Raw genomic sequence first — 20,724 nt, forward strand, 5'->3', positions numbered from 1 at the left:
GAAAAACAGGCGCAGGCGCAGAACGGACGTGCTACTTGGCCGTCGGGTGTTGAGAATTGGCTTGGTGTGACAGGGCAACTTTGGACCCAGACGCTGCCGACGTGAGCAGATTATGCAGTCTGCTCACATCGCCACTAGTTCGTCTGTGTCGGCTTGGTGTGTTCCAGGCTTAAAATTCAACAAGGCAGTCAAAATTCAACATTGCATTTTGAAGACATTTAGACAGTAACTAAAGACCCTTGACCTCCTAACACACAGTTCACTGAACTGCAGCAAGATCTTAGAGGAATACTGTGCTGTTAAACTGTCCATATTCATCTCTCACCTTTACAACAACATAATCTTGCTTAGTAAGTATGTGCCCTTTAATTAGTTCAATGTTGAGGCGTTCAAGCACAGAACGGCGTACGTGGTTCAAAGCCTATTATCACCCTTATGCTTAAAAACTACCTCAAATTGCTAAATTGCAAGGTACAATGTATTATTGCAGAGTCGCTCTAAAGGCATCCCTTTACAGCTATCATCTGTGTAGGGAATGATTATAGCAGCCATTAACCCTTCGGACAGACTGCATACATGGCAGGCAGTATTAAGACGCCTTTAAATGACGTAGCCCGTAAATTCACTCAATATATATTCTACCCAAACAGCAGGGCAGGCAGCATTGCCTTGACAACCATAACAATGAAGCTCCCCATGCATTAATTTCTCGAAGCTGCACCACCAGCTCTCTCTTCTCCTGCTCCCTCTGCCTGTCTCTCACACACACTAATACAGAGTGATGACTGTAATTGTGAGATTATCTTGTCAGGCCATTTCTCCAACACTGCTCTCCCTCAGCTCCCCCATCCATTTAGATCACTGTTTGACATTCTGTGTTTTTATAGGGGGGTTGGTTTGATTATTTTTCCAGTGAGTGGTCAGAGAGCCATGTGGATGGGGCAGCTCATACAAATGTGGGATGGGTGTTATTTCATTCCAGTTTGTGTGTGTGTGTGAGAATGAGAGGAGAAGCACAGGGGACAAGGTTCATGTATGTTGGGAATGATGTTGCACTGGAATGGACCAGTACCTCTCTAACTTCTTCAGTTAGTCATCGCAGTGACACGTTTGAGACACGTTAAAGTGGGACATGAATCAATAAAACCTGACCCACTCTCCTACAACCTATTTATTTGGTAAGCAATGAAAATGTAAGACCTCAGGAGTTTCCTTAGTCTCATACCCTAGCAGCGCGCACAACAAGCGATTCAGATGTTAAAGAAGAATTTGTTCTCACATGAGCAGAACCTCCTGTGGCCTAATCACGCTACCAGGCTAATCATGTGCTTTTTATTTCATAATGCTGTCTGAAAGGCTTGATTCGGGGGAAGATTTCTTCCCGGATAGTTCACAATGCTGACTGTTGATCTGCACCAGCCACATATTCCTACAAAAATAAAATAGCAATGTATGTATCATGATCATAGGTTATGGTCGGTTGTCATGTGTTTTGACCAATTATTTGAATAAATAAAACATTTCATTTTAGAAAATACACCCTCTCTAGCTGGTGTGTGGAGTTTTTACTCTCAGCGGGAGACATTTCCACCATCTGTGGGCCCCTGACTCTTCAGGCTGTTTAATGTCCCTCTATTCAAGGAAACAGACTCTCAAAACCCTGCAGGACTTTTCTTGTTAATCTCTGGAGGCATTCATGTGTTTGGGTTGTCATGGAAACCGTTTCCTCCCTCTCATCCATCAGGCCAAGTTTGACAGCATGAATAAACAGATGGAGTCCATGGAGATGGAGGTGATGGAGGCTCGACTTATCCGAGCGTCTGAACTCAATGGAGAGATGGAAGATGACAATACAGGTCAGACACCATGTCATCTACTTTACAGTGATTCTGATATTCATGTCGGTTGCTCAGAAAAGTGTACTGGTAAAAGCCAAATTGGAAGCAGAGTACTTTTCAACTAATGCTGAATAATTATAATTATTTTACTGTCAGTAAACCAATGCATGAATAATTGAATAAATGACTGAAAAATAAACACTCACACTTCAGAGACAGTAGTGTTTCTCCTACCATTATAGTATGTCGGTGTGCCCCTGCCCTGTGCTTCTATGGGAACTGACTTATTTGGAAATGGAAGGGATCTTGAAATAATGAATACAGTTTAAAACTGTCTGAAGGCAGAGTAAATTGTTGGTTTTCAGCTGCATGCTTTGATCAAATCTGTGTTTTGTTCAGTAGAATTCCAGGATGCTCTGAGCACTATAAAAATCATTCTTATTGACTTTTTATAGACTTGGATGGAGGCAACAGAGCAATTCACCAATGAATGTGCTCGTAAATTATACAAAACTAATTTGAAGTGGTTAGTCGATCACTTAAAGGTGAAACATCTGAACCACGATGCTGAATATTGAAATCCTTATTATTGGCCTTTTCACCACTTTCTACTTGGTGGGGGTCTCACTAAGAGCCTCCTTTTGAACTCAACACAGATGTAAACTTGAGAGTTTACATCTTGAGTTGTGTAGGGTTGGGTACTGTAAACTCGGGGCAAACAATAGCCAACCGTTTTGTCAGTTAAAGTAGCTAGCTAGCCATCAACCTTCTATTTGTATTTATTTAGGACAATACTATAGTTCATAGTTTAAAGTTAAAACGTTTAAATGTGTAGTTTAAAGTCAAAGGTTTTGTAGTTATTTATATTTAAAGTACACTTATATAGAATATATTTTTAATTTTGAAGAAAATAATTTGCAGTGACAATCAAAAAAGCCTTCCTTTTAATTTCGTCAGTCGTCGTTCTCTGCTATTATTGTATTTGGTTCAGGCACCGGTATCATTTTAAAAGTATAATTTAAAAAAAAAACATTGGTATCCGAAAAAAAAACAGACAATACCACTAATCACTAATCTTGTGTGATAGCAATGTTATCACAAGAATAAAAACTGGCAGATAGAGACAGGCAGGCAGACAGAGAGATTTTTTTTCACTGAAATACCAAACAATTTGTAATGTAATGAATACTGTTATAGGAGATTTGTAAGCATATTGAGATCCAATAACATTAAGTGGATTGAACATATTAATCTGACAGGAGGAGAGTGGAGGCTGAAGTATGAACGAGCCATCAGAGAGATTGAATTCACCAAGAAGAGACTGCAGCAGGAGTCGGATGACAAGCTGGAGGTGGAACAACAGAACAAACGACAGCTGGAGAGAAGGGTGAGTGCACATCCCACCTTTGGTCCCATCATGCACTGTACAATTCACTGTACCGTAGGACATAATTAATGATTATGGGTGTTGTCTATGGTACCATATACATCTATGCCAAAGAAGAAGTTTTATTGCAACACAAACATATCCAATTGTTTGTCCGGCCAACCAGAGAATTTCTAAAGTTCAAACAGAAGCCCATATCAGTTTTACAGTCTCTGAAGGACAGTTCAAGATTAAACCATTCGGCTGCTAATACGAATTTTGAGATCAAGTGTATTATGAAGTGATAATAAAGGCACCACACTGTAATGTCTTAACACAATTCTAAAATTGACAAAGAAGAAAACTCACAAATCATCATTACATTACTGCAATATAAATTGTTAGATTTTGCTTTGCTTCTGCGGATAGGGAAACTGCGTAAAATGCTCTTCTAAGGTTGCAGTAGTACTGGACAGGTGGGAGGATGTTTCTTTTGTTAGCTTTGATGACCTGATCAGTCTACACACAGGTAAACATGAACATGTGATCCTGTAAATTCAAAGATGAATACAATTACACTTATCAAGCTGTTGCAATATGATTATATTTTTTGCTCTCAAGTCTATACACATGGCATGGCCTTGTTTAATTCAGTGCAACAGGCCTTGCAACACGTCTGATAAGTTGCAAATGTGCGTTTGTGCAGATCAGCGACCTGCAGGCCGATAATGAGGAGCACCAGAGAAACATCCAACAGCTGAAGAAGAAAGCCCAGCGGGCAACAGCTGAACTGCAGGACACAAAACTTCACCTGGAGGGCCAGCAGAGCCGCAACCACGACCTGGAGAAGAAGCAGAGGAAGTCAGTGCATACACACACACACACACACACACACACACACACACACACACACACACACACACACACACACACACACACACACACACACACACACACACACACACGCACTGTCACGTATGAGCAGGTGTGTGTAGGTTCACATGACTGCACAGCTGCATTAGCTCCTCCTGTTGTCTTCCCATACACTGTGATGTTGTTGTGACAATAATAACTGTATACAAAAAAGGAATTTTGTTCCAGATTATTTATACACATGTTGGCTTGTCTAGTTTGTGTGTGGCTACTATCAAGGGGCATGCTCTGTAGCGGTGTGTTTGTTGAGAAATATGCATAATGTAGTTAAAACAAGTAGTGTCGTCTTTGTGACCAGCTCAGCACATTTGAAGGGATCCCCTTTTCCACAAACTTTTCCACTGTGAAATTATGTGCTCTGAGTAGCAGATGTTGATCAGAGAGAGTGTGTTCTGGCATTCAGGTTTGACGGTGAGCTCAGTGGAGCCCAGGAAGAGGTGCAGAGGGAGAGGAGTCTGAGGGAGAAACTGGCCCGAGAGAAAGACGTGTTGGCCGGAGATGTCTTCAGCCTACGTCAGCAACTGGAGGTTGGTGTCCCACCTTTGCTGTGCCGATAATGGGATTGTCTTTGAATTCCATTATATCAAAATTATTTTCTTGCCAAGTGATGATAAAGTTACTTTATAAAACAAAGTAATAATCCAATAATATCCTTATCTATGTAAGCATTATATAACAGCCTACAGCGAAAAGCGCTAAATATTGACTTCCAGTCATTCTGTTCTCAGGAGACATTTAATGTTATTCTTGCATTTTGATGCTCATCACAAAATTTCTTTATCATTAAAGGAAACATTCCGAACCCAAGGTGCTCTCCTTCATTTTCCTGGACCTTTTAAACAGACCATCTTTAAAAAGCTTTTTGTTACCCTTTGTTACTCCCAATGCAAACAAGTTTTCACTACACTGACCACTCAATGGCCATTTAGATGCCTATTTTTCCCAATCATTTTGCTCTAGTGTCTAAACACATTAATTTCACTGTGGCCTATTGCATTGTGGGATTTCGAACAGAGAGCAGTGTACATGGACAGTAAAAGGTAACGGTACTGCTCACTTGTCTTTAATGTAGATTTATTGACATGTAAACTCGGTAGCTTTTAGGAGCTCTGCTTTTTTCTAATTAGCCCCTTTGTCAACTGATTCATCACCATGACAACAACACACACTCCACCCTTTGATAAAGACTGAATCGATTACAACAAGCTAGCACCAAAAGAAAATGTATAAGGAAAAGGGACAAATCCTCACACATCCTTATTAAAGTTTTTTGAAAAGTAAATCAATGAAGCAGCAAATTGCAAACTGACCTTTGCAATCTTTTTATTATTATTATAAAGTGAACTTGATATTGCCATGTATTAGTTAAAAATGTTTGTATTAACATTTCATGACCAGCTGCATTCAGATTAAAAACTGCTAAATGTTGTAAAATGTTTTGAAATAAATGCTGTCTTTACTTTGAAATTACCGTGAGGAACTTTTACCTTATCCAGGTTATCCCTGATGCCCACTGACCAGTTGACTAGACCTTTCTGTGTAGTTATTCTTAAAGCTTATCATCGTCTATCAATTATGGTTAAATCAGACGAGCAGGTTCACTAGAAACTCTGTCAGCTCAGACTCCAGTGGGAGTAAGGGTCACCTTTGACAGGTCTACCCAATGACACTAAAATAACACACAGTCACTGTAGTAGCTTATCGGTAATGAAATATGAACTACCACAGATCAGTCACTTCTTCCGGGCTAGAGATGAGGCTCTAGATGTAATCCATCCATCTAAAAGAGGGAGCAAATTGTATTATAGGATTTTTACATGGGGCCAGATGATGTGATATACGTCATCTGTCCAAAGCATATAATGGTATGACCTGTTTGGTTGTAGGTGTTAACTGCTGTCATGGTTAACTTCCATCGCAAGTGCTTTATACGTTATATTAAATGAACTGTTCAGACAGCTCAGGTATGATCACCTGCATACCTTGTGTCATATTGTACACACTGTGTGTAAGTGAAAGTCTCTTATTTGGTCTGTGGAAACGTATAGATTTTGATTACTTCTGTGAAACAAGTCTTCAGGTTTGCACTGCACCTTTCCCCATAGTACGAATGTTTAATTGTAATGTATAAGTTCTGCAAATATGTTCCTTTGTGTGTGCATATGGACGTTCACTGCTGAACTGAGTTAGTAATAGTTTAGTGGCCCCCCGCTATGTCCCTTGTCCATGGCCTGACTACCATTCTCTCTGTTCTGACCGTCTGTACTTCAGGACAAGGACCTAGAGCTGTGTGCAGTCAACCTGAAGCTGGACCAGCTGGAGGCCGACCTGCAGGACTTCAACTCCCAAGAATCCAAGGATGAAGCATCGCAGGCCAAGGTCTTCTTTCTCTCTTTTTGCATTATTTCCCTGTTTTGTTATTGTATTTCCTGGTGTATGTCTGCTATTAAGCTCTTTGTACGCTGCTATGGTATCTTCTTATTGAATTGAAGGAAAAAATGTGTCCAAACTTATTAAATTATTCAGGTGAGAAAGCAACTTCGGGACATTGAGGCCAAGCTGAAGGACCAGGAGGAGGAACTGGACGAGCAGGCCGGCACAATCCAGATGTTGGAGCAGGTACAGACAAAGCGCGGGAAAACGTTCCGATATGATTGCAAAAAAAAGCTGACAGAACCACAGGCAGGCTAACCAGTAACACACATTCTAATGGAGTGGTCCTTGTGTCCATCTGATGAATGTGAGTCCAATGCTAACGGTCTAAATGGTTCTCCACCAGCCCATGAGACGAATGTCTGTCTCCTTAGCTGCTTAATGCTCAGCATGCTTAGTAGCTTGGCTATAGCCTGTGGTCTAACAGGTAGGGGACAGTGGCCTTAACACAAGGGGTTTGTTCAAAAGTAGTGCAAAAGTAGTGCATTTGAGCCGTGTGGGATTTTGCTGTGCAAGCCAGAAGAGGCTAAAAAGCTCTGTAGGACTAATGGCACCTGCAGAGTTGGTGATAAGTCTCTGTAGGTTTGTCCACAAAGACCAACGACTTCTCCTTCACACAAGCAAACTACCAGTACTGCAGCTGTGAAGGAAGATTTTTGCCCAAAATTTCGGCGCACAGATTATGTACTGCATCCACTTGGCCTCTATTTGATAGCACGCTGACACCCACAGTGAAATTGTTTTCTCCAAGTAATACACCAACACTTTCACAATGTCCTGTCACTGGTGTTGGGTGTGATGTGAATGAGTTATGAATATTTCACCCCTGTTGGTAAAACAAATAGGATCTGATTATAGTTCCAATAAAAAACAAAGAGGACCAGTCATTGAACATTAAAGATCCATTATGGAAAGATATTTTATTATCTTCCTTTTTAGAAATATGATGTAATATTGTCGGCTAGTGTTTGCAAAAGCATCCTCAAATAGAGCGAGAGGCTAGAATGAAGAGATGGACTGCTGATTCACCAAACCTTATATTCATTAACAGTTGCGTTAGGAATGAAAAAACACAGTGCTGCTGAGGTAAAGCCAGTGTTTAGAACTTTGTAGAGGGAAACTGCTGGAACCTGTGACCAAGTGGGCATGTTCAGGACATTTCCTGGTTCAAAAAGGGGGTCCAAAACTCAAAGAACATGATATTTATTACTATCCTGTCACATTAAATTCTGCACATTCAATCCATTGTGTTTTTTATTGCATTCCTCGATATAATGCTCCATTGCCCCATCGCCAGTTTGTGGGGTCCATCTTAGAGAGCACAGGGTATTTAACAATCACAACAGTAGTATGTCATCAAACAACTTTCACAAGATAAAGATCTAGTGGAGTAATGTCTACCTGAGCAGAGAACGGCACTGTTGGGTTGCAGGGATTTAATGAACTGCTATTCTAACAACTCATCATTCACTGTGTCAGGCCTCCTACATATTAGCTCTACTTAATCATACCTCATTACTGTCACTGTGCCCTCTACCTGAGGAGCACTACTGCTAATACTACTGTCTATGGTCATGCTGTCTGTTTCATGAGACTTTTCTAAACAATCTCTTCCTTTCAAAACACAGTGCTCACACTCAGCTGTGATATTGTTGATCCGGCTGGTTAGGAAAACCTGAGTGAGTCAGCAGGAAGTCAATGGCAGTATAAAACATGTTATTTTTCAAAAACCTAGTTGCAGCTCGAGATGGGAAGTAAACATCCTCACCCCCTCCCTTCCTGTAGTTCTTCCAGATGTCAGAGTCTATCAGCAATATTGTTGGCAGATACACATATATGAATTAAATATAGAAGAGCAGAGTGTACAACATTTATGTTTCTCTTTCAGGCCAAGCTACGTCTGGAGATGGAAATGGAGCGTCTGCGTCACACCCATTCCAAGGATATCGAGAGCAAAGACGATGAGGTGGAGGAGATCAGACAGTCGTGCAGCAAGAAGGTAACAACGTGTTCAAGCACACATTTTAATGCTGTGATTAAAGTTTGCAACCCCTTGTTGTACAGTTCTGATTGAGGCAGGTGTAACAGGCTATTTATTTAGAGCACCAAGGTACAGAATAGCCACAGAGACAGTGATAGAGAAGAAAGTATAAGGGCCGATAATAATATAACACTTCTGTTTGCTGATAACACAAACTCCCCTCTATGTTGATCTGTCGAACTGTCAATTAACCCAAATGTAAATTTTTCCAACATTAATTCTGTATTATTATTATAATATTGAGTAAAGTGCACAATATATAATACCCTTATCTTTTATTAGTGACAACAATTATACTTTTTTTTTCTTGCTCACGGGTTACACAATCCATTGGTGCCTCCAGTGCCATGTGATATCAGTCTGGGCGGTGCAGTGTGTTGCTGTGCATTAGGACGGCTGAGTGAGTGGGTGGAAGGTTTGCAGTTGAAACCTGGTTCCCTCTTTACCATTGTTGCTTTTCTGCTGTTTTTCATTTGCTTCACTTTTCCATTGTGACTGCCCATCACCAGACAAGTCCTAATTATTCCACACAGAATGAGCTTTTCCAAAATTGGCTCCCACTGTGTCTTCCAGTGACATATGCCCATAGTGATGTAGTGCTTGATGATGGTCTATACTGATTAACTGCATTAAGGAAGAATGCCTATAGTAATGTCTGTATACAAGTGTACATCATATTATTCAACAAAGAAACTTACTCATTATGCATGCAAAGTCTATAAAGACAGAAGCTACGTAAACTGACCGGTGTAAGAATGTGGGATAGGTATGTAGTATAGATCTCTCCCTAATATCTGTCCAGTAAAATCTACTGAAGTATCTCCATTGATTTCCATCATCCATTCTCTGATAAACCATGATCAAAGCCTAGCTGCCATATAAGCACTACTTTCTGTATCCGTGTGTGATCCGACTGTTCAATGACCATATACCTCATTACTGAGTGTTTCTGTGTGTCTCCAGATAAAGCAAATGGAAGTTCAGCTCGAGGAAGAGTATGATGAGAAGCAGAAGGTGCTGAAAGAAAAGAGAGACCTGGAGTCCAAGCTTCTATCAGAACAAGACAAGGTAACTACACCGTAGGTTTAATGGACTTGAGCATCTCTGATGGGGCATGTAAAAAAGCTGGTGCTCGGTAACAAATAAAAATTGTAATTGCCTGAATATCTGCGATTAACCGTATTGTAATACGCAAAATTAAAACAATGAATTTATATATTTGTTGTCTTTTTTATTTTTTATAATAGATATACTTTTTAATAATATACTTTTTTTTAATCTAAAAGTTTATCAGAAAATTATTATTATTAATTAGTCAATGGACAGAGAATTCATTCATATTTAATTGTCAAACTGTCCTTGAAATGCATAATTTTACCTCGTCAAGATGGTTTTGTCAAACTATGATGCTAATAATTTCAATACGTCAGTTAACAAACATTTCCAAATAAAGGCTTAGTCTTACTCTTATCCAGCCATCTTTAATCAAGGTAATACATGTTACTTAATCGTAAATATCAGTACTCCCTCTAAAATGTAAAGGGGTCTTTTGGGCCATTTAAATGTTCAAATGTTCACTGAAGTCCATTGGCAATCCTTAATCAGTTTAGTCACTAAACCTAACTTTACCGGTTTATCAGGTAAGAAGTGGTGACATGGAGACTGAAAAGCGTTTGAGGAAGGACCTGAAGAGAACCAAGGCCCTGCTGGCTGATGCCCAGATCATGTTGGACCACATAAAGAACAACGCTCCCAGCAAGAGGGAGATTGCTCAGCTCAAAAACCAGGTGACCTGTGTTTTCTGCCATTCATTTGGAAGTCAATACTTTTTCAAAAGTGCTTTCACACAGCATACAGAGTAGATTTGCCAACCTAGGAAAAAGTTTTACAGTCATTTGCTAAAAAACTGCATATACACATTTATGTTGTATTAGAATCCCTTCTGCAACACTATCAACACTCCAGAATCACTGCACAGTATCTTTAAGAGACTGTTGATAGGATTCAGTTGTGGTTACTAAATTAATATATTTCCATCCACTTATGTCACTTATGTTCAGCTGGAGGAGTCTGAGTTCACCTGCGCTGCTGCAGTTAAAGCTCGTAAGTCCATGGAGGTGGAGATTGAGGATCTACACGTTCAAATGGAGGACATCTCCAAAACGAAACAGGCGGTCAGTACAGATCTCTGGATTCTTAACTCAGGAATTTCCTGCCTCTATATAAACATGCACTTCTGTTTTTCAGTCATTACCTCTTCAAATTTTTTTCTTCTTTGTATCTCAGCCTCTTTTATTTCTACTTTTTTTAAATTCTGTTTGCCATGACTTTCCTCGCTTTAGGCCTTGTTCCCAAAGCATTCTTGTTTTCATGTCGGGCAAACTGCATTCTTTCCTTCTTCTTCCCACGTTTGTCCCACCATTAATTTAGCCTCAGTCTTACTCCATGTAATCTCTCTCAAACAGCAATTATAGAATGTTACTGAAGAATTCATGCTTTAGGAAGGTAAATATAATTTCCATGGTGAAGTGAAGGGTAAAGATAATTGAATTGACACAGCTGCAGGTCAGCAGAAATGGAGGGATAGAGGAGACTGTTCAGTTTAATGTTTTTCATTTTATCTTATTTATTGTACTTATTATTTGTTATAATAGGGTGTCTACGTGCGCATACTGAAAATGTTTTTTTGTCAGCTCTTCTAAAAGTGTTTTCAAATCAACTGGGGATGAGTTGGATTGGATTGTCTACCAGATAATTATAGACCTTTTTTGTTTTGAATTAATAAAATCAAATCATGCATTTCATTTAAGAAAATACCTTAATTGATTAAGCTGAAAACTAGTATATGGGCATTTAGTAATGTTGACATTTGAAATGGACTAAATGGACTCCCTTTCTTGTCGCCAGACCACTCAATGTATTTCTATTCTAATAATTGTAGTCTAATAGTTTGTTATTGGTTGATTCATAGTTGTGCGTGAAACCAGACTCTGTAGACTTTATAGAGGACCATTAGAGGACTACCTTTGAATTGCTTATGCGTTGGTCATTTTACAGAACTCTGACCAATCATAGTCATGAGAGAAGTCAACATGCTAGCGATGAGAAATGGCAAGTTAAAGGTTAACAGCGATCATAAAAGGAACATTCAAAACCATGAACTATAAATGTTGAAATATCGTAGATCTAACTTCATAAAAACATAATGAAATTATCAAGTTAGCTAGTTAGTTAGCTAAACCAGCCGCTTAGTGAGTGAAATGAAGTTAGTGCTTCATCTAAACACTCTCTCTGGTGTCAATTGTTTTAGTGTGCTGAGGAATTAACCTCAAGTCGACATCATTTTTTTTAAAGGAGTAGAGTAGAGCAATGTAATTGGGTTGAGATTGCGCTGCCTATCGTTAAATGTTTTAAATGACCGTTGCTTTTGACTGTCAAGATTTGTCTAGCGTCCGTCACAAAATGTTCCCCACACCGCAGAGTAGTACTCCAACTGTGAATTTGAAAGGGAAAGTGTCATATGTAAATAAATTTGCCCCAGATTCCAAGGATATTTTTAGTTTCTGAAGTGCACCTGGTACGTCTCAGCACAGTGTGCGTTTTAATAAAAATAGACGAGGAAGGAATAAGTCTATACCTAATTATCTTAAATACTTTTTATTTAGAAGCGGCCTTTTGATTGTGTGAATTGAGTAAACTCTTAATTAGATCGATCCGGTGTGAGCTCAACCTGTCCCCGACTCCTCCACCACTCGCTATCTGCAAATGGATTCATTTGCCTTTTCAGATAGTCAAATTAATAATTACTTAGTAATCAATATCCCCGAACCACCAACCTGCCCCCCTTCTTTTCTACATTATCCCAGTCACTACAGAAGTGGGATTACAGCACAGTCCCTCCCCTCAGCTGAGGGTACAAGGCAGTTGCTACATGCTTTTAGCCTCTAATTAGATATCTTGGTTATGACTGGGGCCTAAGATAAGCCCTGTGGGGCCCTGTAATAAGTGGGGTGCATTCGGAGCTAATGGTGCGTTTCCACCGAGCGGTACGGTACGGGTCGGGTCAGGACCCTTTTATTTGTGTCTCCACTGAGAAAAGTACCAAAAATCTGCACCGTACCGTACCTCTTTTTGGGTACCCTTCCGTTGGGGTACCTGGCACAGTTGTTTGGTACTAAAGGGTGGAGCTAGACTCACAGCAGAACAGGATCGGCTGTATGTCCTCCATTGTTGTTTGCGGCTTTCAGTTTTCGAGCGATCGAATGACGTCAATCTACTTTCCGTCCAATACCACGCCTATCAAGTAAGGGTACTGTTGGCGGTGGAAACGCCCGTACCGACCCGAATCGTATCGTACCGCTCGGTGGAAACATGCCATTATAGAGCTCTCCTCACAGAAAAAACTCTGCTGTGCATAGACTGGACCACATACCAAGTCAAAGCACGACTCCAGGCTAGAACAATGATTTATAACTACTCACGAAGATAATCAAGGGGAAAATATAGATTTACTAAACATATACACCAGTGTTCCTAGACAATATCCCTACAGTTTTAAAGGTGACCTAAAATCAACATATACAGCGGGTGAAATAAGTATTGAACCATTTTTCTCAGTAAATATATTTACTATATTTACTATTGAAATGACATTTTCACCAGTTGTAACGTATAATAATGTGAAATGACACAGGGCAAAAGTATTGAACACGCTTACTGATATTTATTCAATACGTTGTACAAAAGCCTTTGTTGGTAATGACAGCTTCAATGACACCTCTTGTATAGAGAAACTAGTCGCATGCATTGCTCTGGTGGGATTTTGGCCCATTCTTCCACACAAATACTCTTCAAATATTGAAGGTTCCCTGGGCCTCTTCTATGAATCTTGATCTTCTTTTCTTTCAATGGGATTTAAGTCAGGTGATTGGCTGGGCCATTTTAGCAGCTGAAGTTTGCCACTACCATTTGCTGAAAAGCAGCCCCACACCATGATGTTCCCACCTCCAAACACTGTAGGTATGGTGTCTTTAGGGTGATGTGCAGTGCCATTTTTTGTATTATGGCATCCAAACAGTTCAATTTTGCTCTCATCTGACCATATTACATTCTCCCAGTATTTCACTGGCTTTTCCAAATGTTGTGCAACATGCTTTTTTTTCAGCAATGAAGTCTTGCGTGGTGAGCGTGCGTACAGGCCATGGCGGTGGAGTGCATTACCGTTTTCTTTGAGACAACAGTACCTGTGAGTTGCAAGTCTTTTTGAAGCTCTCCACAAGTGGTCCTTGGCTCTTGGACAACTCTTCTGATTATTCTCTTCACTCCTCTGTCAGAAATCTTGCGAGGAGCACCTGGTCGAGACAAATTTATGGTGAAATGATTGTCTTTCCACTTCCGTATTATGGCCCCAACAGTAATCACTGGAACATTCAGACGCTTAGAAATGTGCCTATAACCAATGCCATCATTTTGTTTTGCAACAATTAGGTTGCGAAGGTCTGGAGACAGCTCTTTGCTTTTACCCACCATGGGATGTTACTTGTGTGACACCTTGGCAATAAGAAATAAATTGCAGGCTTTATTTCTTTCTGTCCCGAGCCCCATAAGCTTCAATACAAATCTGCAGACAGTTTTGTAAACTGCTAGTTGAGCAGTTTTAAAACAAAGAGACATGAAAACTACACTTATGCGTTCGGGAGAGTATTGTGTCTCTCAAAATCTCATTATTTTTTGGCTACCTCAAATAGTCTGGCTCCAGAGAGCATTTGTTTGAGGTGTGGATTCTGTGTAAATCACTGTGTCTGCGCTGTGTGCTCATTAGTGACCAGCTGGTTCGTTTTTTGAGCGCTAGCAAAGTGTTCGATGGCCATAAAGACCGTAGCTCAGGTCATCAGTCACAGTCATCCACTGTGCAGGGACGTGTAGGTTTAACCGTGTTTAGCCAACGGTACATGGACGTGCATGTCGTGAGTTGGGACGGAGAACCGGGATGAGCAGACCGTAGATAATGTGGAGGCAGGACGGTTAGATATTTCAAACATGGGAGAGCAATAAGTGCGAGGTAGCTAAACTGCTAACGAGGCTACTCCCCGTCTGCTGGAGACGTAAACCGGGGGCGTGACGTTGTTCCTTCGGTGTTGTCATTAAGCTGCAGGCACGTGAGTTTATTTTCTTACGCGAATGACAGAAGACAAAAGTACGAGTCCACCTCAGATTCCCGGAACAAGGGCACTAGAGCAATATTCTTGCTAACATCAAAAGCCGTGGACATTGTACTGGCAGAATTTTGGGTGGAGGAGGTGGTCGGTGACATACCTGGAGCAGTAGCAGGTAGGCTTCCCGCCCCTTGCGAACTGTCAAGCTCCAGCTTCCGTAGCTTCACAGCCATATCAGCCTCTACTTACAGCTTCTTCATTTCCAGTTGATGTTGCATGTGCTGTTTCCGTTCAGGTTCTTGAGCCTCAAGCTGGAGACGGGCCAGGCGAACCTTTACACGGGCCTCATCTCTGGAACGAGCACTGCTTTCTGGGGATGGGTCATAACGTGGCAGCGTGACAGGGGTTTTTAACCCTCCTCTTCCCTCGCCTTCCATACTGGAGACTGCGTGTGGCTTAAGGGCCCACACCCCCTCTGCCTCGGCTGAGACAGCCACAGGAAGCGTTTTTATTTTGGCTTCCATAGGTATTTCAATCACTCCACTCTCCACCAGCTTAGCAATTACTAATGGTTTCAGATCTCTCTTTAACATAGCTTTAGTTACCGGAATCTGAAGGTGACTCGCTACAATAAGCAATTCATCTTTTCTACACAGATTAATTTGTTCAAGAGTTGGATTGGCTAGGAAGTCAAAACGCTCCGAAGCCATAACACCACGTCACCTAGGCGGCTAGACCAGATTGCCAGCTTGTGTTTACTTACCCTCCTCCAATAAATATCTTTTTTCCAGGGAACAACATCCCGGACGAGCCCCCATTTATGTTACGTCCTGTCGCTAGGGGGAGACGGACATATACATAAAACCAGGTGTTTTGGTGATTTTAAAAAGAATATTTATTCTCGGAGTCAGGGAAACAAACAAAAGGGCATACGAACTGGCCAATGGGTGCCGTGTAAATCAAAAACAGAATAAAACAAAAGGAGATCTTCAAAAGGAAGACTATGACAAAACAAACAAGTAACCAAATTTCTTACTTACAGCAACCGTAACATAAAAAACATCCCAACAGCACCCCTAGTCCTAGTGTGGCTAACACAAGTCTGTGAGGTGCAGAGTTTCAGTGGTGCCTTGCCCTGGCCCGTTTCCTCGCTCTCACAGTCGCCGTCCGGTTCTGGCAGCCGGCCTCAGCTGCAATCAGTTAGGCCATTTAAACTGGCGCGCTCTCCAATGACCTCTTCTGATTGGCTGGGAGTTTCCAGGCGGATCCTCTTCGGCCATCCCTCTGCTTCGTGGGATGTTACAGCCTTTCCACCTGTACCCATGAGTTTGCCGTCGGCAGCCGTAACACACCATTTAAACTTTAAAATGTTGACACAAGTCTTGACAATTTCATAAAAAAACAGCTTGTTAATATCTATTATACTTTTTTCATATTCACTAATTAAGTTTCATTTTTTCACGTTTTTGGGTCACTTTCGAAAGTAGAGTGCGTGCTAAAGTGCGGACAAAGTCAGAAAACAACAGAAGGTACATGTTTTGTAAAGTGCTAGTAGAGCAGTTTTAAAACACAGAGACATGAAAACTACACGCATGCGTTCGGTAGAGTCTTGGGTCTCTCAAAATCCCATTATTTTTTGGCTACCCCAAATAGTTTTGCTCCAGGGAGCATTTGTTTGAGGTGTGGATTCTCAGTAACTGTCTGTCTATGGAATGCCGTTTTATTCCAAATTAAAAAAATGAATAAATACACGGTAATGCATAATGACACTGTATTTCATAATAAATAAATGAATAAATACACGGTAATGCATAATGACACTGCATTTCATAATAAATAAATGAATAAATACACGGTAATGCATAATGACACGGTAATGCATAATGACACAGTATTTCATTTCACGTTCTTATATGCAAATCAGGGTGCGTGGCTATCTATCACATTCAGAACACAACAGAGCCGTGTGCAAAAAAGGCTGGCTAAGGGACGTGAGAGTGTTGACATAATGGAAGACATCGGTGGGCTCCGAGATAGCATGCTAGCATTAGCGGATCAAATCGATCAACATGGGTTATCTGCAGATACTATTTTGACACATATTGAGGGTTTTTTGGAAATACTAGGGCTTGCGGTTCCCACTTCGGCAGCTCTAGACTGCGGTCAACTCAGCCGACACTCGGATATCCGTGGTCAACTCAGCCGACACTTGAATTTCAGTGCACGTTTATGCTGACATTTACGGTATTGAGCCAGTAATCGGAATAAAAGCTATTTAATCAAATATTCTGGACAATGACTGAAGTATGTGAGTTAGGGACCAGTCTGACTACTCTTGTACAGTAAATGCAATATTTTTACTGTACATTTTTAGAGATTTTTCCAAAGTAAAACCCCTATAATTGCAAGTTCAAAAGCACCATTTCTCAAATACCGTTATTTATTATGAAATGCAGTGTCATTATGCATTACCGTGTATTGGAGGGAATTCTTACTGTAATGTTTGATGAGGCATATCAATTAATAGCTTCTTAGTTTGAATAACAAATATTCTGTCTCTCAACCCCTCCACCCACTCACCCAATACCACCATTTCAAAATAAAAGCTGCAATGATTATCTGTAATTTAACCATTAAGTTTAGGATAAATCTGTTTCGTTGAATACGTATTGCTCTTTCAAAACAAATTTGTCCAGTCAAAGTCCATTTGGTTTGAATAACAAACATTCTGTCTCCCAAACCCCCCCCCCCCACCCAATTCTATTATTTCAAAATAAAAGCCTCAATGATTATCTGTACCTCAACAATAGGTACACCACAATTGCTTTCAAATACTAGTAAAACTAGTACTTACTTCTATTGCTGCTAGTACCACTATTACAACTATAATTTAGGGCTCTCAAATGATTAAAAATTTTAATCAAATTAATCAGAATTCAGTGGATTAATCAGGATTAATCACTATTTGCAATCACCTTAATCCTAACCATTTTTTCTTTCTGAAATGCATAACAAAGATAAATAACAGGACACAGATACATAATTATCATTATTATTATCATTATTATTTTTTACATAAATACATGTTATTGATATTTGACTTGGTTTAATTCATTCCAGAAAATGATCAAATCAATGTTATTTGATAAGTTACAGACTGATTTCCCTGCAGGGCTCTAGAAGGGTCCCTTTCCATAGAGGAAGAGGTACTTTCCTGACCTGAATAATTTGTCACACTGCGCATGCGTGAAATGTGTTAAAAAAATTGACGTAATTAACAACAAACAACTAATTAACGTCGTTAACGCGTTATTTTTGACAGCACTACTATATCTAGAACTAAACCTTATATTTCTACAAAATATGTATTTTTTAATTCTCAGCTTTTCCTATTTCTATTCTTTCAGCAACGTTTAAATTAATTTCAGTTTTTATAATTTCTGTGTTTTCAAATTCATAGAAGCTTCTCCAATCTCTTTTCAAGTTCATTTCAGCAATTTTTCAATGTATTTCAGCTTTTTCTATTCTTTCAGCAATGTTTAGAATAATTTCAGCTTGTTTCATTTCTGTACTTTAAGCAACTTTTTGAAATAATTTTCAGCTTTCTGCATTCCAACGCATTTTCAGCAGGAAATGCATTTCCTAGTTTCACATTATTACAAATGGTGATATGTTACAAAAGGTGACATTATTACAAAAGCTGTAATGTGGGAAGTCATGTACATGCATTGTATGCTTTATAATTTATATGATAATAATTACAGTTTTACTATTTATTTGAAATATTTAATTTCTGCATATATAAAAAATACAGAAATTAATCAAATGTAATGCTATCTAAAAGGAATGGCCCAAACTGTTAACTTAAAAAATCTTTTCAAGCCAAGACATCTGTCGCAGTCTGGATGTAGTCATATGTTTTAATGCCTTGAGTTTACATGTTTCCTGATGGAAAGGTTTATAATGTTTATAAATCATGTGAAAGTAATATCGTGATAGAAGAAGTCATTTTGGCTGCTATAGGACCAGAGATCACATATTTACCACAGCACCTTCTGCATCATCAATCTACCAGGTAAAGAAGTGAATACAAGTTTAGAAGCTGTGTTCTCTGTGCTTATTCTTTACTATTGATCTTCATTTTCTCAAAACCTGATCTACGATATCACCTTTGACTAACTTTACAGTCAGTGACTGTGACTGTAAGGCAGGGAGTTGTGCAGTTATTGATGAGCCGTTCTTGTTTGCTGGAAGGCTGTGGTAAAGGGTATCGTTCTCTAGTAAAAGCGTTTTTTAACAGGCCTTATGATTATGTCTCCACACATTTTCTGCCTGATCCTTTTTGAAAGATGCTACTTTTACCAATCATCTGTGAGATTTATGTAATATTTGCTTATTACAGAGCTTGACCTGATGCGTTTGAGATGCCTATCCCTCTGTTTATGGTGGGAGGACGAGCTGCCTGTTTGTGTCTAATTGTGTCAATTGTGACACAACTGGGTTAATGTATTAATTCATGTCTTTGATTATTGGATGTTGTTCAGCTGGAGGAGCAGCTAAGTCGTCTGCAGAGAGAGAAAAATGACCTCCAGTCCAGGATGGAGGAGGACCAGGAGGACCTGAATGAGCTGATGAAGAAGCATAAGGCTGCTGTGTCTCAGGTGGGCTGTTCTCCTCTTCATCCTTGAAACAAAGAGCGTTGTGGCCTGGAATTTGTCAATTAGCCAATTCATTTGGCCATTTCTTTAGGCAGCATTAGTCTTTGAATAATTGATTAATCACATTTTAAAGGGAAATTAATTAATTACAAAACTCCTTTTGGAAAAGGCTCAACCCACAGAGTGGGATTAGCTAAATATTCAGACACACAAGCTATAAAGTATCATGAAATTAAGATGTAGGGGTGCCTTGCCCAATGGCACATCAAAGTGAAATTGCGCAGCTGGGGTTGAATCCGCCAATCCTAAATGAAAAACTACCCTGCTCTACAACTGAGCCACAGTCAATAATATAAAAACAAAAATGGTGACATTTACTCAAAACAAAAATTTACGATCAGAGTAAAATAGTTCCTTTAAGTCAAGTGAAGTAATTGCATATCAATAAATTAGACCTGGCACATCTATGCATACAATATGTTCCTCAACAGAGAACTGTCATGTGATTCCCAATACCAACCAGTACAGTATTGATCAGTTATACAGCTAATACTGTGTCAGCAATAAAGCCGAATCATCCATCATGTAACAAAGGGAAACCATATCGATGCTGCTCCATGCATGTTGACTGGCATCTAAAATTGAAAGCAAAGCTTTTCCCACATATCTGACACACACACACATACACACACACACACACACACACACACACACACACACACACACACACACACACACACACACAGGTTCCACAAAAACATCCTACGTTCTTTTTAAAAAGCTCAACTCCCTGTGTCCAACCTAGCATCAAATTAACTAATGAGGTTTATCTCAGCCAATTGAGACCATTTTGAAAAGCTGTGATTGGCTAGCTCCCATTAGTGTTAATGTAGATGTACATGCAGATGAACAACAAGTAGAGTAAAACTGCTTCCTTTCCGCTGATGGAATGATGAGTGATCTGCTCCCACTGACTCCAAATGAATTCATCCTTCCTGTCTAAACTGAAGCAGATGAATTCCCTGTGGGAGCAGCTGTAGCCGAGTACTTCATCTATTGTGGAGAAGAGCTCAAATATTTCACTCAGATTACCTTCAAAGGAGATTCATTGATTTGCTTTCACCAGACTAGAAGAAGGTTTCTCGCAGATTTATTTATTTATTATGTTTTATTTTTTTAGATTTTTGGGTGATTTTGCCTGCATGTATAGTCTACTTATACTATATGTAGACTATAAATACATATGTATAATTAATATGCTTCTGAGAACTGATAGACATGTTTAATGTCCACCTAATGT

General features: G+C 39.8%; 1 protein-coding gene across 10 annotated transcripts in view; it reads left to right on the forward strand.

Moving 5' to 3' along the window:
* The window catches only part of myo18ab (myosin XVIIIA b), a 108,548-nt gene that overhangs the window by 72,268 nt on the left and 15,556 nt on the right, over positions 1 to 20,724 (forward strand). For all 10 annotated transcript variants that reach the window (XM_062561307.1, XM_062561308.1, XM_062561311.1 and 7 more), the window contains 11 exons: positions 1,745 to 1,856; positions 3,098 to 3,225; positions 3,911 to 4,065; positions 4,541 to 4,664; positions 6,409 to 6,516; positions 6,664 to 6,756; positions 8,459 to 8,569; positions 9,575 to 9,679; positions 10,252 to 10,398; positions 10,672 to 10,785; positions 19,311 to 19,427. In XM_062561307.1, coding sequence (XP_062417291.1) covers positions 1,745 to 1,856; positions 3,098 to 3,225; positions 3,911 to 4,065; positions 4,541 to 4,664; positions 6,409 to 6,516; positions 6,664 to 6,756; positions 8,459 to 8,569; positions 9,575 to 9,679; positions 10,252 to 10,398; positions 10,672 to 10,785; positions 19,311 to 19,427 — 1,314 coding nt within the window. The remainder of the gene's footprint in view (positions 1 to 1,744; positions 1,857 to 3,097; positions 3,226 to 3,910; positions 4,066 to 4,540; positions 4,665 to 6,408; positions 6,517 to 6,663; positions 6,757 to 8,458; positions 8,570 to 9,574; positions 9,680 to 10,251; positions 10,399 to 10,671; positions 10,786 to 19,310; positions 19,428 to 20,724) is intronic.

Source organism: Pungitius pungitius, chromosome 3 (genome assembly GCF_949316345.1).
Source record: "Pungitius pungitius chromosome 3, fPunPun2.1, whole genome shotgun sequence".
Classification (NCBI taxonomy): domain Eukaryota; kingdom Metazoa; phylum Chordata; class Actinopteri; order Perciformes; family Gasterosteidae; genus Pungitius; species Pungitius pungitius.